Source organism: Quercus lobata, chromosome 5 (genome assembly GCF_001633185.2).
Source record: "Quercus lobata isolate SW786 chromosome 5, ValleyOak3.0 Primary Assembly, whole genome shotgun sequence".
In the NCBI taxonomy this organism is placed as follows: Eukaryota; Viridiplantae; Streptophyta; class Magnoliopsida; order Fagales; family Fagaceae; genus Quercus; species Quercus lobata.
The window spans coordinates 27,615,768-27,634,353 of record NC_044908.1 but is presented as its reverse complement, the minus strand read 5'-3'; the positions used below and the strand labels follow the sequence as shown (position 1 = coordinate 27,634,353).

General features: G+C 36.8%; 1 protein-coding gene across 1 annotated transcript in view; it reads right to left on the bottom strand.

Annotated features, from left to right (window-relative positions):
• The window catches only part of LOC115991457 (DNA gyrase subunit A, chloroplastic/mitochondrial), a 51,451-nt gene extending 33,415 nt beyond the window's left edge, over positions 1-18,036 (bottom strand). The window contains exons 1-7 of the mRNA XM_031115154.1: positions 17,439-18,036; positions 15,454-15,523; positions 15,237-15,302; positions 9,885-9,986; positions 4,701-4,745; positions 4,514-4,612; positions 4,326-4,412 (exon numbers count right to left, since the gene is read on the bottom strand). Of these exons, the coding sequence (XP_030971014.1) occupies positions 4,326-4,412; positions 4,514-4,612; positions 4,701-4,745; positions 9,885-9,986; positions 15,237-15,302; positions 15,454-15,523; positions 17,439-17,893 (924 nt within the window). The 5' untranslated portion in view covers positions 17,894-18,036. The remainder of the gene's footprint in view (positions 1-4,325; positions 4,413-4,513; positions 4,613-4,700; positions 4,746-9,884; positions 9,987-15,236; positions 15,303-15,453; positions 15,524-17,438) is intronic.
• Positions 18,037-18,586: the final 550 nt, after the last annotated feature.

The window sequence follows — 18,586 nt, the reverse complement described above, 5'->3', positions numbered from 1 at the left end:
ATTAATATAGTTACTTCTAACTTAACCAAAGCAATGATGACAATCAAATCGCAATAAACTATCGTGTATTCTGATCTAGTTGCATAAATGAGAAATATTTGACTAACCAATTATTTTACTAATGCCAATTAAAGCTGACCAAGTTGACACAAGATAGAGAATTTAAAGTACTTTGATATCAATTTGATGCACGATGCCAGGAATTTCAAGAAATTCAACACTAGATTAGGTTTTTTGGAAGTGGTTTGATGTCTAAAGATTTATGCACAGTTAGATAATGAAAAAGACTGAATTTTGATCTAGAAAAAATTTGATGGCCATTTGAAATGAAAAATAAAAAGATAAAAAATAAAAAAAGAAGAAGAAAGAATTAAATGAGAGGAAGGGGGGAGAAGATAAAAAATGCTTCTGGAAATAATTGAACTAAATCTCTCTATGAATTTGAATGATTTCATATGGCCATGACATAGGAAAGACTAGGACTCTCAAATAACAGAGAAAAGTAATTAAAAGAACTTCTACATCACATAGAAAACTAATAAACAATTGAAAAAGGGCTCAAAAACATAAATGAAGACTCATGGGCCTACCATAAAGCCATTGTAGAAAATCTACAAATCACCAGATCAACCACACTTACTAAAACCATATTAAAGCTAAACCAGGAACTTTCTAATCAAAAGAAAATCAATAATTGCAGTCAATACTAATTACAGTAATCTAAAAAATTCCAATTAGGTCCCACATCAAATCTAAACCACAATTTATAGAATCTATAGGCATTTTATCTTTTTTCCCCCTTAAGCTCTTTGCTAGCTGCATTAAAATTTTTTGTTTACAACAACCCCCCCCCCCTCCCCCCCAAAAAAAGGAAGAAAATGGCCTTTTAGTTTCTACCTACATGCATGTCTCAACATAGCAGGCCTACAAAGTTGAAAGCTAGTAGGGTACCAAAATTATGCTGCATTTTTTTACCTTTAGGCTCCATTTGTTTCTATGTAAAATGTTTTCCAAGCCCCAGAGGATAGATCAATTCATTGGCCTCATGAGAACCCCCATGAGGTCTGTTAAATTACCGATTGTTCCAAACGCTTAAACTATTGCGATATAGTAAATTTAATCATTTAACCATATATTTCTAACACTCCATCTCACGTGTGGGCCGAAACTTCCTTCTAATAGGTGAGGCCCAACACGTGGGAATTTAAATGGGAGGTAGAGTAGAGGAGACATAGATCGATCTCAGGATCTCATGCTCCGATACCATGTTAAATTACCGATTGTTTCAAAAGTTTAATATTAGGATATGGTAAATTTAATCATTTAACCACATATTTCTAACAAGGTCTAAAGCTCAAGTCCTGGAATTACCGAATACAAGGTTCTTGCAGGCAGGGTCACGTGTCCTGGGTTTTACTTGACAAGGGTGGGTACACAAAAAGGTCATGCATTTTTTTTTTATAAGTACACGAAGTTGTCCTTCCTTGAAGAGGTTTCTTGCCAAAAAAATTTATAAGTAACAAAAATTTTATTGATAAAAAAAGGAGCCTCCAATGTACATGGGGTGTACTTGGGGTTTAAAATCAATCACTCAAATTACAATGCTCAAGCAAATCTAGCAAAGAAGAACAGTGAAGAGGTTGAAAAGCAACATTCCAATACAATAGAGTGTGAAAAAAGAAAATTTTAATCTCAAGAATAGACCATTCACTACCCTAAAAGCATCTTGCATTCCTTTCCCGCCAAAGACACAACATAACGTAATGTGGTACAACCCTCTAGAGAGCTATATTTTGATGTCAACCAAAGGGACCTTGCCATGCTGCTAACAAATCAATAACCCTCTGCAGCATAACCCATATAAGACCAACCAAACTCCGTACCATTGTCCACAATTCATACACTATAGGACAGTGAAGAAGGAAATGAAACACCGATTCCCCACTCATTTTACACATATAGCACCAATTAATAACAATAATGCCTTGCTTGCTTAAATCATCTGTAGACAAATCTTCCCTAAGGCAGCAGTCCACGAAAAGAAAGCCACCCAAGGAGGAATCTTAGATCACCACCCTACCTTCCAAGGAAATGATATGTTCCTAGGCGAGGATAGGGAGTGGTAGTAACTACACACCTCAAAACCCCGACTCTTAGCAGGCCTCCAACAGAGTTTATCTAGCCCGTCACCCTTCATTGATCTAGAGTATATTAAATCCATAAAAGCAGTCGAAGACTCCAACCCCCATTCTTGGACCAATCTAGAGAACTTAACATCCCGGTGAAGTATCCCATTATGGAAATGCATGACCCCCGCTACAGAAATCTCCTTATTATGGGTAATTTTTAAAAAAATTTGCTCCAAAATGGTAAATTTTTGGTAGATTAAATCCATAAAAGCAGTCAAAAACATAGGTTCGAACATTTAGTGAAAGCAACGATTGTTTGTCAATGGCAAACAATTTCATGATCAACAGAATTTGAAACAAAATGGAGGACCATACTTCCGATGTTGTGCAGCCAAAAATCATTAGTCAAAGAAAAACATTTTCATAGTCAACAAAAATTTACACCAAAATGGCAAATAATGGCTTCAAATAGCATAAACCATTTCCTAGACCAACTATGTGACTCTTCCACATCCCTTACAATCCACTCCTCCATGTCCAACTGTCACCTCCCTCCCCCTCCCTTATGCTGCCGCCGCCACCTTCCTCTTCTCCCTCATGCTGCCACCACCACCATCTTCTCTACTCCCTCACCCTTCTACTACCACCTCCACCTTCCCATTCCCCCACACCATGCCACACCACCACCACCACCTCTCCCTCTCCCACTCTTTCGTGTTGACAACGTCTCCCTCTTTTCATCCCTCAGACCAACATCACCTCCCTCTCATGTCCTCCTCCCACACATGCACATTGTCAACCTAAGAAGCACGAACACTCCAAAATTTTCAACTTCCAATGCATCCGTGTTGGACATGTGCTGCTCATGGACATGCCAAAGACATTTCTGCATATGACCTCATTGTGTCAAGAGGAAAGATATGCTGTCGTACAACCACAAAGCCTTAGACTCAAAAAAAAAAAAAAAAAGTCGGCTAAAGATTCCCAAGAGATTAATTAAAATCAGACATGAAAAACTAAGTTTTTGTATATAAGAAAAGTCCTTTGATTTTAGTTATGTTTTATATATTTTAATTGGTATTATTCATTTTGAAAGCTTAAAATAAACATAAATATGCCTAAAAAGAAATAAAAATATACCTAAAGATACATATTAATTAATTACCGTATCCCCGCCACATCGTGTCCTAATTTTTCAATAATTACCGTGTCACTGTGTCCTATGCCGTATCCATGTCCATGCTTCTTAGCCACCAACAACACCATCTCCTCTCCCTTCCATCCCAAGCCACCACAATCATTTTCCTAGACAGTCACCACCACCTATCCCCCCGCCCCCACCAAAAGAAAACTCCCACCACCAAAACCACTACTGCCTACCAACTTTTCATGAGGTTTGTTGGTTTTAATATAAAATTTTTCACTGCAACTAAACACTAGATAATTATTTTCAAGGCCTCCACCAAACAACTAAAAACAAATCATTTCCTTACAAATATTTTTTGCCGATAAAAATGTTATTTTATTGGTTTATACAAGCGCATGGTATGTCTTGAACTCACAACCTCACCTTCCACCTCACCCTTACAAGGGGACGAGATACCATTTGAACTAAAACTCAGTGGCATTTTCACTAAGAAAATGTTTTTTAAGTCAAAATAAATGGAGCTTTAATAAATAATCAATACTGAAATTATCAAAAATAAATTATCGATATTGATATTTTACGAGCATAATCTCCTAGAAACAAGAAGTTTCATAACAGGTTCTTTCTATCAAAAGTGATAGGCTGCAATTTCGAGTTTGAAAACCAGCGTCTCCAAAAAAAAATTGGGGGTAAAATTGCCTACCATACATCTCTCCAAACCTCGCAAAAGTGGAAGTTGATGTGCATAGGGGCATGATTTTTTATAATATTTCAATTGAAATGGTGAGCATCAAATTCATTATGATATATTCATTCCAAGTATATTGTAAGAAGAATATATACACACACACACACTCACACATATAGAGCAGCAATTTGGCCACATGTATAAATACCATGCTGGTGAGGGTCACTATCCCTACAGTTATTGTTGTTTGAAACACAACAATAATAAACAATACTTGAGTAAAAAAAATGAAATACCTTTGAACATTGGTCATGTATTCTAATTTAATGTAAAACAAGGACTAAAAATTTTGGGTGCTTACTGTGGCTTCAGGATTATGAATCAGTGCACAGAGCACATCTACCAACTCCCCAAGATTATGAGGAGGGATGTTGGTTGCCATGCCAACCTGCAAATGATTACCCACATTTGAGCATAAAGAACACACTATTGTTGACAAAGAAAGTTTTTTTTTTTTTTCTTGGGGGGTGGGGGGGCAGGAAAGTTCACCGCAATCCCAGAAGCACCATTCAACAATAAAGTTGGAAGCCGAGCAGGAAGAAGGGATGGTTCTTTTTGTGAATTATCAAAGTTTGGAACAAAGTCAACCTGCAAATAGATGAAGCATATGATACAAAATTACATTAATGATGAAAACATGCTCACTACAAATCACAATGTATGGAATGGCACTAACAGTGTCTTGTTCTAGATCTGCCAATAACATTGCTTCTGTGAGTGCCTGCAAAAATAAACCTGAAATACATGAATATCCTCAAAAATGCTTATTTTCTTTACAATAAATTGTGAAAACCAGAATTAATTGGATTATCTAACGCACTACAGAACAATCACACCTGCAACAAGTTTACACCATTAAAATTACATTGCATACAGTTAATCAAGAATTTGGCAACAGAGTCCAGAACACAATCAACAAGAAACACGCTGTTTCTAGCATCTGGGAGATTATCTAGAAATTATTTTCCAGGCAGAAGGCATCAAGACAATTTAAATTGCCAAAGCCAACACAGCACAGTGGTCAGGCATGGCCTCTAAAAGAAAGGGCTTCAAATCTTTAGCATAGACCCCAGAAAACTAAAAATCCCAACTAAGACACAGAATCATTCACATACTCGGCCAACAAGTAAGGGACAACACAAACACTAGACAAGATTTTTTTTTTTCCATTTATTTTTTTGATAAGTAACAAAACTTTATTGAAACCAAAGCAAGTACTCTGAGGATGTACCATGGGGGCAACAGAATAATTAAAACAGTTAACATAGAAACTATTATACTTTAGACACATATCAATAAAAGAGTGACAAAAGGGAAGTTCCCCCCCACCCACAAAACAAGTAATGGACAGAGTGAACACTCGATAAGATTTTTCCTAATACCAGTTACACATCTCACAAGGTAAATATCAGATGAAGCGCGCTAAGGTTGAATCATTTTACATGGAACTTGTGTCAACGGTTCAAGAGACTATGAGACAAGAACATATATAGATCTTGATTCCAGTTAATTTTTCCTTTTCTCCCTTTATCAAATGGCAATAAAGGAAGGCAAAGAAGTAGCTTATTTGCAACCAAATTTCCTGAGTCTGATGCAGCAGTATCCATGAAGAACCCATTTCCATTAGTCAAACGGGCAGTGTTCAAAACTTTATCTAAATTAGGAAGAATGATTCTTTTTGGATTGTTGAAAAATAAGAAGGGCACCGAAAATATACCCAGAGCTGTCTGTATCAGAAAGAGAAGAAATGCACACATTCATGTTTATTTCTTGAAATGGGCTACCACCCTGACTGACAAAAGAGTTGGAAGTGGACTTCGTTTCCTTCTCATTTGGACCAGTTGCTGTCTTCTCTGGGAATTACTAAAGACTGAGGTCAGAGGCCCATTCCCTACCCACCTCCCCCTTTTACAAGAGACAGGTTTTGAGCAGAATAGAGCTACCAGCAACGTTTCTTTTCTAGTTCATGATCAAGTTTCACGATTACAGAAGACACTTTGACATTCAGAGACAATCTTCAGGAACTTTTTTTTATTATTGGAAATTAAATGCACCCAGTGGATCTTGAACCCATCATCTCATCCACAGACATCTAGTGTTGGAGCTCATCTGCAAATCTTTAGGAACATTAATGGCATTTGTTCATGCAAAATTTGTAAACTAGAAATGAATGGGCCCCAATTTTTGACACTTGAATGACCTCTGATTACATAAAGTTAAGCCTCCACTGACTTCTAAATTAGTAGGGAATATTAATTTTTTTTTTTATAAGCAATAAGATTATATAAATCAGAAAAAATGAGTCACCCAAGTATACAGAAATATACTGGGGTAGACAATCAGTTAAAAAAATAGCATAAATCTGATTAATCAATAATAGAAAATTAACAGAGGTTTCTCATGACTGACAGCCAATCCAATAAAGTTCTAAAAAAGATAAACTTAAGACCAGGCATAGAACTTTGGGTTCTTCAAAAATCCTACCATTTCTTTCCCTCCAGATGCACCACATCAAGTAATGGGGGATAACCATCCAAATATGACCATTTAGATGACAACCAAAACAACCTTCCCTTTCTCTTCCTTAAGTTGTCAATTGTCAAAACTTAACCCAAAGCTGCAGTCCACACAACAGAGGCTACTCTCAAAGGGGCTTTTGATCTCTTTTCCAAGGGAATGGCTGCTCACTGGTGACTGCAGCAACATCCAGAAGATGGCAGTGAGTACCAACCTTGAAGCTCTTTTTCTTATCGGGTTTTCAGCACATCTTATCCTCCCCAATCCCCCTAAATTCCCAAACCATAAATGGTATTCATAAAGATCATCAAAGACTCCAATTCCTAATCTTGTATGGCCCATACAAAGTGTAGACCCCAGTGAAGAACTCCATTGGTGAAATGCATTAAATCTGCCACACTTGCCTCCTTATTACGACAGATCCAAAATAACTCAGGGTAGCAAACAACAAGAGAACTCTCCCCACTCCATCAGTCTTGCCAAAATTTCACCTGTGTTGCATCCCCAACTTCATACAGAATGGTGGCTTGACACAGATGGCCATCCCTATCTAATAGTTCTCCACATACCAACTCCATAAGGATCAAGAACTGAATTAGAACACCATCCCCCTGGAAAGCACAGTGCGCCGATTGGGTCGGCACACCCGAGTATGATATGCACGCATGCGCCATGCGGCCGTGGACGCAGCTGCACGGGCATCCGTGACCCTTTTTTTCGTTTTCCGATACGGTCTGATTTGGGCTGATACAGTCTGATTCTATCCAATTCGGTCCGAAACAGGCTGAAACAAACCCTAAATCGGTCCAATATGGGCCAAAATAAGTGTTTTTTTAAAAAAAAAAAAATTTAAGTAAAAAATTTTGTGAAAACACACCATTTTGACATCCTAAAAAAAAAAAAAAAAAAAAAAAAAAAAACACCCTAAACTCATCTCAAACCCTAAATTGTCACTTTATTATCTACTACTTCTCTTAAATTGGTATATGTTTACCATTACATGAAAAAAATATACTTAGCAACATATAGAAAATATAAATAAAAATATATTTAATAATTTATTAATAAACGTATCCCCCGCACCCTACTTTTTAAAAAATTGCCGAGTCGCTATACCACACCCACACCCAAACCTGAATACGCACCCGTGCTTCCTAGCCATCCCCCCATTCGCTACCATACGTCACTTCTATCACTCTTCTCCATAATGCATTCCTCTCATGACTATAATGCCACAGCCATTTCCCTAACAAAGATTCATTAAAAAGCATAAATCTTCTAATACCCCAACCACCTGCAAAAAGAGGAGTACAAACATCTGCCTATTTAACTAGAATCTAGATGAAGTTTAGTCACTTCCCCCATACCACCCCTTAAAAATTTTCGCTGCAATTTTTCATTATGGTTAGCCACATCTACTGGGATAGGAAATAAAGAAAGGAAGTAGGTAGGCAAGCTTGATAGAATACTCTTAATTAAGAATAGTAGGGAATATTAATTAAGAGCCAATTGTTTTCCAATTTATTTGTAGCCACCTTTATATTTTCTACCAGGTTAGCTACATAGGGCCTGCAATTTATTTACTAATCTATTCACTTAAGTTACTAAGCCCCTGTTTGGTATCTCTTCTCCAAATGCATTTCACAGGTTTCTATAAAGCAAAATGCATTTTATATTTTCTGAGTGTGTTTGGCAAGTTTTTTTAAACCTGTGAAATGCATTTAATGAATAACACATTTTGCATTTCTTAATTTTTTAAGCCAAAACTGAAGATTCTCATTTTGCATAATCTTTCTAATTTTTGCCAAAGACTGTGGGGCCCACTTCTTGCACATCAAACGAGACCCAACATCACTTTCCAGCCCATTTCTTTTATTCTTGTTTTATGCTCCTCCCCTTTCTTCTTCTCCCTTGGGTTTCTCTATGATCCACAGCAACCAAACATGCCTTCAGCATTTTCATCACTCTCACTCTCAGCACTCAGATCATTACTTCAACACTTCCCCTTCAGCCGCACCTCAGACCTGATTCAACTCACTCTCTATGCTCTAAATCAATTTATAGATAGATAGATAGATATCATAAATCAATTTTTTCAATGACTTGAATAATTTTCAAATATTAGATAGTTTGTTTTTTTCCCAAGGAACAACAAGAAAATCTCTTAATTCATTTTATTTTTCTCAGTTTACTCAACTATAAATCTTATGATATCAACGGTGCTTAGGGGCATTCTTGTAGCAAGTCCACATGGTGTTGAGGTCGCCAATGTGGTTCAAGACCAAAGCTACCAATGGTGGTAGATTCATTCAATGGATTTGATTGGGTTCAATGAAGTGACTGGGCTTAGTTGCGATTCATCAATTAGGTTCAATTGGCGAAGATTTGGGGCTATGCACAGTGGCTGTGTCAACTATTGGCAATGAGGCATACTTTTTTTCTTAGGTTAGAAATTTGTGCACGGTGGCCCTGTCACTAATTTTTTGGGGTTTTGAAGGTGGAAATTTGTTTGTGCATATAATTGAAAATTGTAGAAATCATGGAAAATTAGTAGAGAAATGCAAAGAATTATAGAAAATTTGTATAAACTGGTTGAATTTTTTGAAGAAATGAAGAAAATTATTACTAGATATATTGTTTTTTATTAGCAATTTCCTTATGTACAAAATTATCAATTTAAACATAAACTGAAAAATTTTGCTTGTAATAGGAAATTGTGGAAATTTTTTTGATAAGTGAAATTATAGAAATTGTTTAATTTAAAATTTGTTTGTGCAAGTATATTACTTTTTATATTTTACTCTTTATATGTATTTCGAATAGGGCTATATGCATGTACAATTAAGTTTTTTTTCTTTTTTTTTAAATTGGGACCATCACCTTATTGGCAAAAAATTCATTCCACAAGAATTCATAATCAAACACAATTACATATAGTATAATTATTTTCCAGCATAAGTTTCAGCATAATACCAAACACAATTTTTTAGAAAAATATGTTCTGCCATAATGTATTCTTAAGACTGCATTCTGCTGAAATACAAACATCACCTAAGTCCTTGGATCCTTTCTTCTTTCCATATTTTTATTACAAAAATTTAGGTAAATAGCATCCATCAAAGATAAACCACAGAGGCTGGAATATCTTCTTTTTTTTTTCAATTTTTTTATAAGTAAAAAAATATTAACATTGATCATTTATTTTTATTTCAAAAGAAACCAAAAAGTTCACTAACTGCCTAATTCACAACAACCAGATGTTCTAGAATATAACCAATCCCATGCAAGCATAGCTTGTAAAAACAAGATGACTTGTAAAGAGAAACTAAGAATTGGAACTTACTTCCAATCTACACTCTGTGTAACGCATGGCAGCAGCTGGATCTGCATCTATTGAACCAAAATTCCCATGCCCATTTATAAGTGGACATCGTAAGGAGAAATCCTGAAAAAAAACAATAAGACTACAAGATACTCAAAAGGCAAGAAAATAACTACAATGTGTGTGTATACATAAATATAGGAATGGAAAAGCAAACAGTAGATGAAATTGAGAACATGGTAATAAATCAAAATAAAGCTTCACTTTTTTTATAACTAATAACCTTTATTGAAATGGAGGAGAGACTCTATGTACACAAGATGTCTACACAAGCTCTCCTAAAAAAAAATATCATGAAAGAAATACAATTTAAAGGCAAGAGAATCTATAGAAACTACAATCAAATGAATATTGCTAGTTCCAAGAGTAAGTAACCATTAAAACAAAGATCTTAAAAACAACAATTTTAGCTCAATAACTGAGACCTCCATACCATTAATTGTGCGATTGCTTATCTTACACCTCATTGCCCTCATTAGTCATAGAGGAACTACCTTTTTTTTTTTATAAATAAAAAAGACTTCATTGAAGAAAGAGAGTAACAAAGGAACCAAAGCACACAGGCAGTGTGAAAAGGATACAGCAAAAACAAAACATAAAAATTACAACACTCAAGCAAATCAACTAAAGAAACAAAAATATAAGCTTGAGGCATTTGACCACTCGAGTAAGGTCTGGAGGAAAAGCAATATCAAGTCATGGATTGATCTCTCATTTACTTTGAAAGTATGAGCATTTCGTTCCCACCAAATACCACACATGAGACAATGAGGGATCATGGCCCAAATCACTGCAGATCTGTGCCTGCCTGTTGAATTTACTAGGCCAGCTTAAAGCTAACAATTCAGCCACTGAAGCATCCCTGTTACAAGCAATGCTATACAATTCAGCGAAGTTATCCTTTAAAGAGAGCCCCCTAAACCATGGATAATGCCAAAATTTAATAGAGGATCCATCTCCCACCTTAAATCTAACAGAATACTGAAAAGTGTCCCACCCCTTCCTAATACTTTTCCAAAGGCAAACTCCATAAGGCCCCTGTACAGTGATAGAGCACCAGCCCACACACTGCCATATCTAGCAACCACCACCCTCCCCCACAAAGCATCTCTCTCCATTGCAAACCTCCATAGCCATTTACCTAGTAAACCTTGATTAAATAGGGCCAAATCACAGATGCCCAGACCCCCACTTGGAATTGGTACACATACCTCTCTCCAACCCACCAAATGATACTTAAACCCATCCCCTAAATCACCCCAAAGGAAGTCTTGTTGAAGCTTTTTAATATACAGAGCAACACTCATGGGGATAGGAAAAGAGACAGATAATAAGTAGGTAAATTTGATAAGGTGCTCTTCATCAGCATAAGACAGCCCCCTTTGAATAGATACATTCTTTTCCAACCCGCCAATCGTCTCTCCATGAAAGTGGAGCTGAGAGGGAGACCCAGGTATGTCATGGATAACTGACCAACCCTGCAGCTCATTACAATAGCCAGCTCATCCATATTTGGCACATTACCAACTGGAACCAATTCGGACTTCCCCAAGTTATCTTCAACCCAGAGATAATCTGAAACCATGTAAACATAGCTTTCAAATACCAAATTTGCTCTCAATCTGCCCCACAGAAAATCAAAGTGTCATCTGCAAATAGGATTGTGCGATTGCTTCTGTAAACAGAAAATCAAAGTGTCATCTGCAAGGGGACCCACTATCCCCGCCTTTGTTTGTTTTGATAATGGAGGTTTTAAGTAGACTCTTGAAGAAGACAGAGGAGTGTAATCTTATTTGGGGTCCTCATGTGGGAGCTGTGAACTCTGTTGGTGTGTGTATTTCCCATCTGTTATTTGCTGATGACACTATCTTATTTTATGATGCCTCTAGGGAACAGCTGCTGTCTATAAGGTTGGTGTTGTCTTGTTTCCAGGCTTTTACGGGTTTGAAGGTCAATGTAGGGAAAAGCAAGATTGTCCTTGTTGGGGAGGTGAATAATCTAGATGCTCTGGCTAATATTCTTCAATGTAGAGTGGGCAATTTGCCTATGAAATATTTGGGGATGCCTTTGGGAACTTCTTTTAAGACAGCCTCGATTTGGAATCCTATTTTGGAGAAAATGGAGAAGAAGCTATCTAGGTGAAAGCATCTCTATTTATCTAAGGGTGGTAGGCTCATGTTACTAAAGAGTACTCTCTCTAGTCTCCCTATGTACTTTTTATCTCTATTTACTATTCCTAAAGTTGTGGTTGCTAGATTGGAAAGTATTTAGAGGAATTTCCTTTGGTGGTCTTCTAAGGGGAGTTTCAAATATCCTTTGTTGGCTTGGGAAAAGGTGTGTTTACTAGTTGGGATGGGCGGTTTGGGGATTAGAAGTGCGGTGCCTTTTAATCAAGCTTTATTAGGGAAATGGCTGTGGAGATTTGGTCATGAAGTTACCCATCTCTGGCGGCAAGTTGTCTCCACTAAATATGGTGAGGGTCAAAGAGGGTGGAGCACTAATGTTTGCAGGAGGACTCATGGGTGTGGCCTATGGAAAAGCATTAATGAAGGGTGGGAGAGCTTTTCTAAGCATCTGACTTTTGTAGTGGGTGAAGGCACTCATATCTGCTTTTGGCATGATAGGTGGATTGGTGATAATACTCTAAAAGATCTCTATCCTAGGCTCTATGTGCGTTCAGTGGAAAAGAATCCTTGTATCTCTGAGGTTTAGTGGATTCCAGAAGGGGGTACTGTTAGAGTGTGAAACTTAAGGTTTTATAGAGCATTTGAAGATTGGGAGTTGGCTGCATCTTTTTCTCTTCTTCAGCTTATCCAAACTTGTATTCCTTGGAGTGATAGGAGAGATACTCTTTATTGGTGGCTAAAAGGTGATGGTAAGTTTGACACTCGGTCTTACTACCATGTGATTCGGGGTGCTTCAAATTCTTTATTTCCTTGAAAGGGTGTTTGGAAACCAAAGATTCCTAAGCACGTGGCATTCTTTTTGTGGACAGCTGCACATGGTCGGACTCTCACTTTGGATAATCTAATGCTTAAGGGTCGCCCTTTGGCTACTAGGTGTTGTATGTGTTGCTTTGATGGGGAGTCGGTAGACCACCTTCTTCTTCATTGTCCTATTACCCATTCCCTATGGACTTTTATGCTTCAAGCCTTTGGTATTCATTGGGTTATGCCAAGATTGGTGGCGGGTTTGTTATCTTGTTGGCATCAGTGGCTTGGGAAGCACAATTCAGACATTTGGAACTTGGTTCCACGGTGCTTAATGTGGATTGTGTGGTTGGAACGAAATCGTCGATCCTTTGAGGACAGAGAAAACGTTGCATGAGTTAAAGTTTTATGCCATCGAAGTCTTTTGGAGTGGTCTCGTTGTTGGGATTTTACTAATTGTTCTTCTCTCTCTGAGTTTTTGTCCTCCCTTAGCTTAGTTTCCTAACTTCCCTCTGTTTGTTGTGCTGTTTGTTTCTTTTATTTCTTCTTGTTCATCATCATGAACTTCTTGTATTTTTCATTTTTCTCTCATTTATAATAGTTTTCTGATTACATATCAAACAAGAAAAAGTACAACATTCTACTAAGAGCCTCCATTCCAAGCGAAGTAGCTCTTAGCAAATTTAACAAACAAGTTTTTTTTTTTTATAAGTAATCAGAGAAATTATATAAATGAGGAAAAATAAAAGTACAAGTAGTTCATGATGATGAACAACAAGAAACAGAAAAACCAAACAACAAAACCAAAGATAAGGAAATCAGAAAGAAGAACTAAGGGAAAACATAAACTCTGAAAGAGACGAAGAATCAGTAAAGCCCCAACAACGAGCCCACTCAAAAAGACTACGCTTGCATAAAATCTTTAACTCATCCAACGTCTTCTCCATGTTCTCAAAGGAGCGACGGTTTCATTCCAACCAAACAATCCACATTAAGCACCCTGGAATCAAATTCCAAATATTCGAGTTGTGCTTCCCAAGCCATTGATACCAGCAAGATAACAAACTTGCCGTCGTTCTTGGCATAACCCAATGCACACCAAAAGCCTGAAGCATGAAGGACCATAAAGAATGTGTAACAAGACAATGAAGCAGAAGATGGTCTACCAACTCCCCATCACCACAACACCGATTTACCAAAATGCAATCCCTAAGCATGAGATTATCCAAAGTGAGAATCCGATTGTGCGCAACTGTCCACAAGAAGAAGGCCACTCGCTTAGGAATCTTAGGTTTCCACACACCCTTCCAAGTTCTTCCAAACAAGTTCTTCCATCTAAAGAGTATATCCGCAACTCACTTAGGCATCACCCAAGGAACTTCAATCAATGAAAACCCAAAAAACCACAATTCCTGAGCAACAGCACAATGCACTAATTATCCATAGTTTCACCAAGGCATTCGCACATGCAACATCAATCCACCAATATTGTGATTCTCCTAACAAGATTATCCACCTGTTAATTTTTTGTTAATTATTATCCCATTTTGCTGTTCACACAACAAATGCCACCTTTTTAAAGCCTTAGTACACCAAATCCTCTTCCAAGGAAGTTCACTCCAATGGAACCTTGTAACGCCTCATAATAAGATTGAACATCAGACTTACCATTGCTATTCAACCTCCACGCTCCACACCTCAAATGATTTGAGCCCTACTCTTGGAATGCTTGAATAAAATGTTTCAAACAATAGATCAACTATTTGATTCCCAATTGTTGAAAGCTTGTACAAATTGAACGTGCCGAGAAACTTAATACTAAAGACTCAATAATAATTTACGTAGCCTATGGAAGGTGCCAAGAAGGCGGCCCCACATTGAAACTAGACCACAATCCCCCTTTTTTTTTTGTAAGTAAGCTTTGGACCCAAGTGGAGGGGGAAGGGGAGATTCTAGCAAACTAGACCACAATTCTAGAATATTTTTGTATTTGATCTTTTCTATTTTCTTCAGCTCTTTGTTGGCTTTAACACAACCACTATTCCAGTCAGAATAAAAGAACAGTTTCCTAAAATGCACAACTTCAAACACACCAAAACACACTATATTTACGTTACAAGTTTATGTTTGTCAAGTTTTTGATGATTCAATGGCCTTAAAGCATTAGTCATATAAATTAGGAAAAAGGGTAACCGTGACACTATTTATATATATATGTGTGTGTATGTATACAGTTATTTTGTTACTTCACTATGATGCTAGTTTATATATGCAAATAAATCACAAAATACGCACCCAATACTAGATGGACAGGTTTGACCTGCAATTCACAAATCAACACCTTTTTACCCCTCCATGAATACAAATTACAATCCCAATTTACCTGTGCCATTCGCACTAAGGAATCGTAGACAGCAGAGTCTCCATGCGGGTGAAATTTTCCTAGAACCTACAATAAAAGGAACTACAAATTTTAATCATCAAATTATGCAAACAATGATAGACAAAAGAACAAACCGCAATAACAATATTTTTAGGAAAAGAAAACATATGCATTGCCTCAAATAAAGTGAAACAGAACATCAAAGTCAAAATTTAACCTCTCCAACAACTCTAGCACATTTCTTGAATGGTTTCCGAGATGAAAGGCCCAATTCATGCATTGCAAATCTGTAGCCATAATTTTTGAGAGAACATATCAGTCACACTGTTTTCCCAAATAAATGATGTATAATATCCATGCATGAAAAAAAAAACATGTAAAGATAAAAATATAAATACATTCACACAATCATCATATGACAACAACTTACTCTAAATTACAAAATCTAAAATTAGAACAATATAAAAAATGACTGCCCCGCCCAGGCTTTACCATAGCACATATCACATGCAGCAGCTAAAATAACAGATAATTAAAACATATATGTGATGATACATATATTAAATTAAAAGAAAAATGACACAATTAAGCACAAAAACAGATCAAAAAAAAAAAATTAAGCACAAACACAGATTACATATGCCATCAGCTAGCTCAAAATTACATAATTTAGAATATGAGTAAATGAGCAATACAAAAAAAAAAAATGCACAAACATCACCATAGCACACATTACGTGCAACAACATAAATTACTTAACAAATCAGAGTAGGTATTAAAAATTAAAATACATTTATAAAACATGCTTTACAATTAATACCTTAATAATGCATGAACTTGAAATAATCCATTAGGCATTGGTGGAGCTACATTAGGACCATAGCTCCCCCAAATCTTATACATATGAAATGGCCAAGTAGCTAGGCTTATAACCCTATTTAAAAAAGAGTCTGAATTTGATAAGGATGGGATATAAAACCCATATTTTACACCATCCAATAAAAAATTGCCGCATCAAATTTTTACTTAAAATTTAATACCTCCTACCACACCTAATAACATATCAATAAACTCTCAATTTGGTTGGATTTATTGATGGGTATTAGAATTGATTGATTGTGGTTGTGCTTATTCTTAAATATGTAATAAGATGATGTAGCATGTTCAGATTTGGAGGGTGTAAAACTTGGATTTCACACCACATCCTTATAGAATTTAATCTCTTTATAAAAAAAATATATAATAAAAAGTACATTATTTTATATATAGAGAGAGAGCCACAACCTCATTATTGATAAGTTGTATACATCAATTACATAAATTAATTGGGCACCCATTAAATTATAGTGAACACACAGCTCTCAAATAGTAAAAGAAAAACAAATAGAGGCTCTAGTCCTTACACTTTAATGGCTTATATTTTAAATAAACACACTTAGCTTTTGTATGGTTGAAAATATCAAATCTTTTTACCAATATTTACAAAAATTGTTTTGTTTAGTAGATTTTTTTTTTTTTTTTTTATAGTAAGCACTAGGAATCACGGATACTAACACTGGTTTGGGGGGTACAACACAACAACATAAGAAATTTCTAAAAAATTATAACATGAAACACCCGGTACGACATGGATACGGAACATGCACGACATCCCAAATAAAGTGCCCATGCTTCCTAGTAACCAAGGAAGTCAATACCGTACTAGAGAAATATACCGTACCGGCCATTAAACCAGTACCAGTACTCCTCCAAAACATACCGGAAAAAATTCCGCTTATACCCGCCTGTATCAGCCCGTACCAGCCAGTATTGGTGTTTCAACCAGTATAATAAAAAAAATTATTAAAAACATTTTATTTAACCTAATATATTGGTTAATGTAGTTAAGCTAATTAGCAGGCTTATAAAATATGTGGATTTTAAATTTTATGTTGATAAACATAAAAATTAAAAATTAAAATTCATACTTACATGAATAATATAAATATAAATATATAAATAGCGGTAATCCCGTATCAAACGGTACCGAAACAGCCTCGGTAAGAAATTGACTCCTTGCTAGTAACGTATATTTACATTTTATAGTGTACTTAGTCCTCTATTTCCTTAAAATTCAGTAACAAATTGTAGAAATTCATATTTTTAGAATCAAAATTGTGAAATTCGTTTCTGTTTAAGATACATAAAAGTAGAGAAACTGACAGGATTCGGCGATGGACGGGTTTAAGACCGTCGCGAACATCGGGCAGAGCCCGGCCGAGGAGGACCGACATGGCGTAGGACATGTACGCCTCGGTGGCCTCCTTGTGTAGCTCAAAAGGCACGATTCTCCCTCCGCCATCTCCATCGCCACCGTCGTCATTTCCGACTCTGCCCTTCACCAAGACGCTGCCGTTCCCGCCGCCGTCGTCGTCGTCGCCGCTGCGTCTGGCTGCTTTCACCACCGACTTAGAGGAGGAGGAGGAGGAGGAGGCGGTGGAGAGAAAACGGAGGTCCGAGAGGCTGTGGCGGAGCCTTGAGGATGAGGAGAAGCGGGTCGGGGCGGTTAAGAGAGAGTAAGGGCGGTGGCGGAGGAGGATTGTGGAGAAGCGGAGTCCTGAAGAGAAAGCCATTGTGGAAGGATAGGAAGAAAAAGAAGGAGGAAAGGATGGTTTCATAGAGGTGGCGGTGGCATTTGCCGGTGGGACTGGTTTTATCTTTCTCCTTCTTTGGTTTTTTGGGGTGTGAATAAGAGTAAGATAGGGTTTAAGCTTTTGGGGGGAAATGGAATGGGTTGAGTGGAGTGGAGTGGAGTGGAGTGAAAAACCCTAAATGGGTTGCGCGCCAAGTCGGAGATTTTATTTTTATGTAGCAATTTTGTTTATTTCTTAATTATGAGTGCACGTGCATCTCACATGTTTATAGTTTTTGCAGATTATATTTTTTTTTCAATAATTTTCTTTCTTATGGCAGGGGTGGGCAAGCACCTATTCGAACCAATGCTCCGACACGACATGGATGGAGTCGCACCATTCAATAGGTCAACCGACTAACTTGAAGTCGGTGATCGAAGAATGAGGTTGGTTCTAGCATTGGTGCAGTGTGCTTGTGATTTGTTCATGATCTAAAGGTATGTTTTTTCATTTTTGGATTTGAGTTTGAGATTTGTGGATTTTGATTTGTTCTAGGTATTGTAGTTGTGATTTGTGGGTTAAATTTTTGAATTGTGGGTTTTCTGATCTTTCGGTTTTGATTTTGTTTGTGGATTTCGATGTTTTTGATTGTTTGTGGTTGTGAGGTACAATTTGTGGGTTGTTTGATTTTTGTTGTGGTTGTGGTTTGGTATGTTTGTTGATATGGTTCTCAATTCC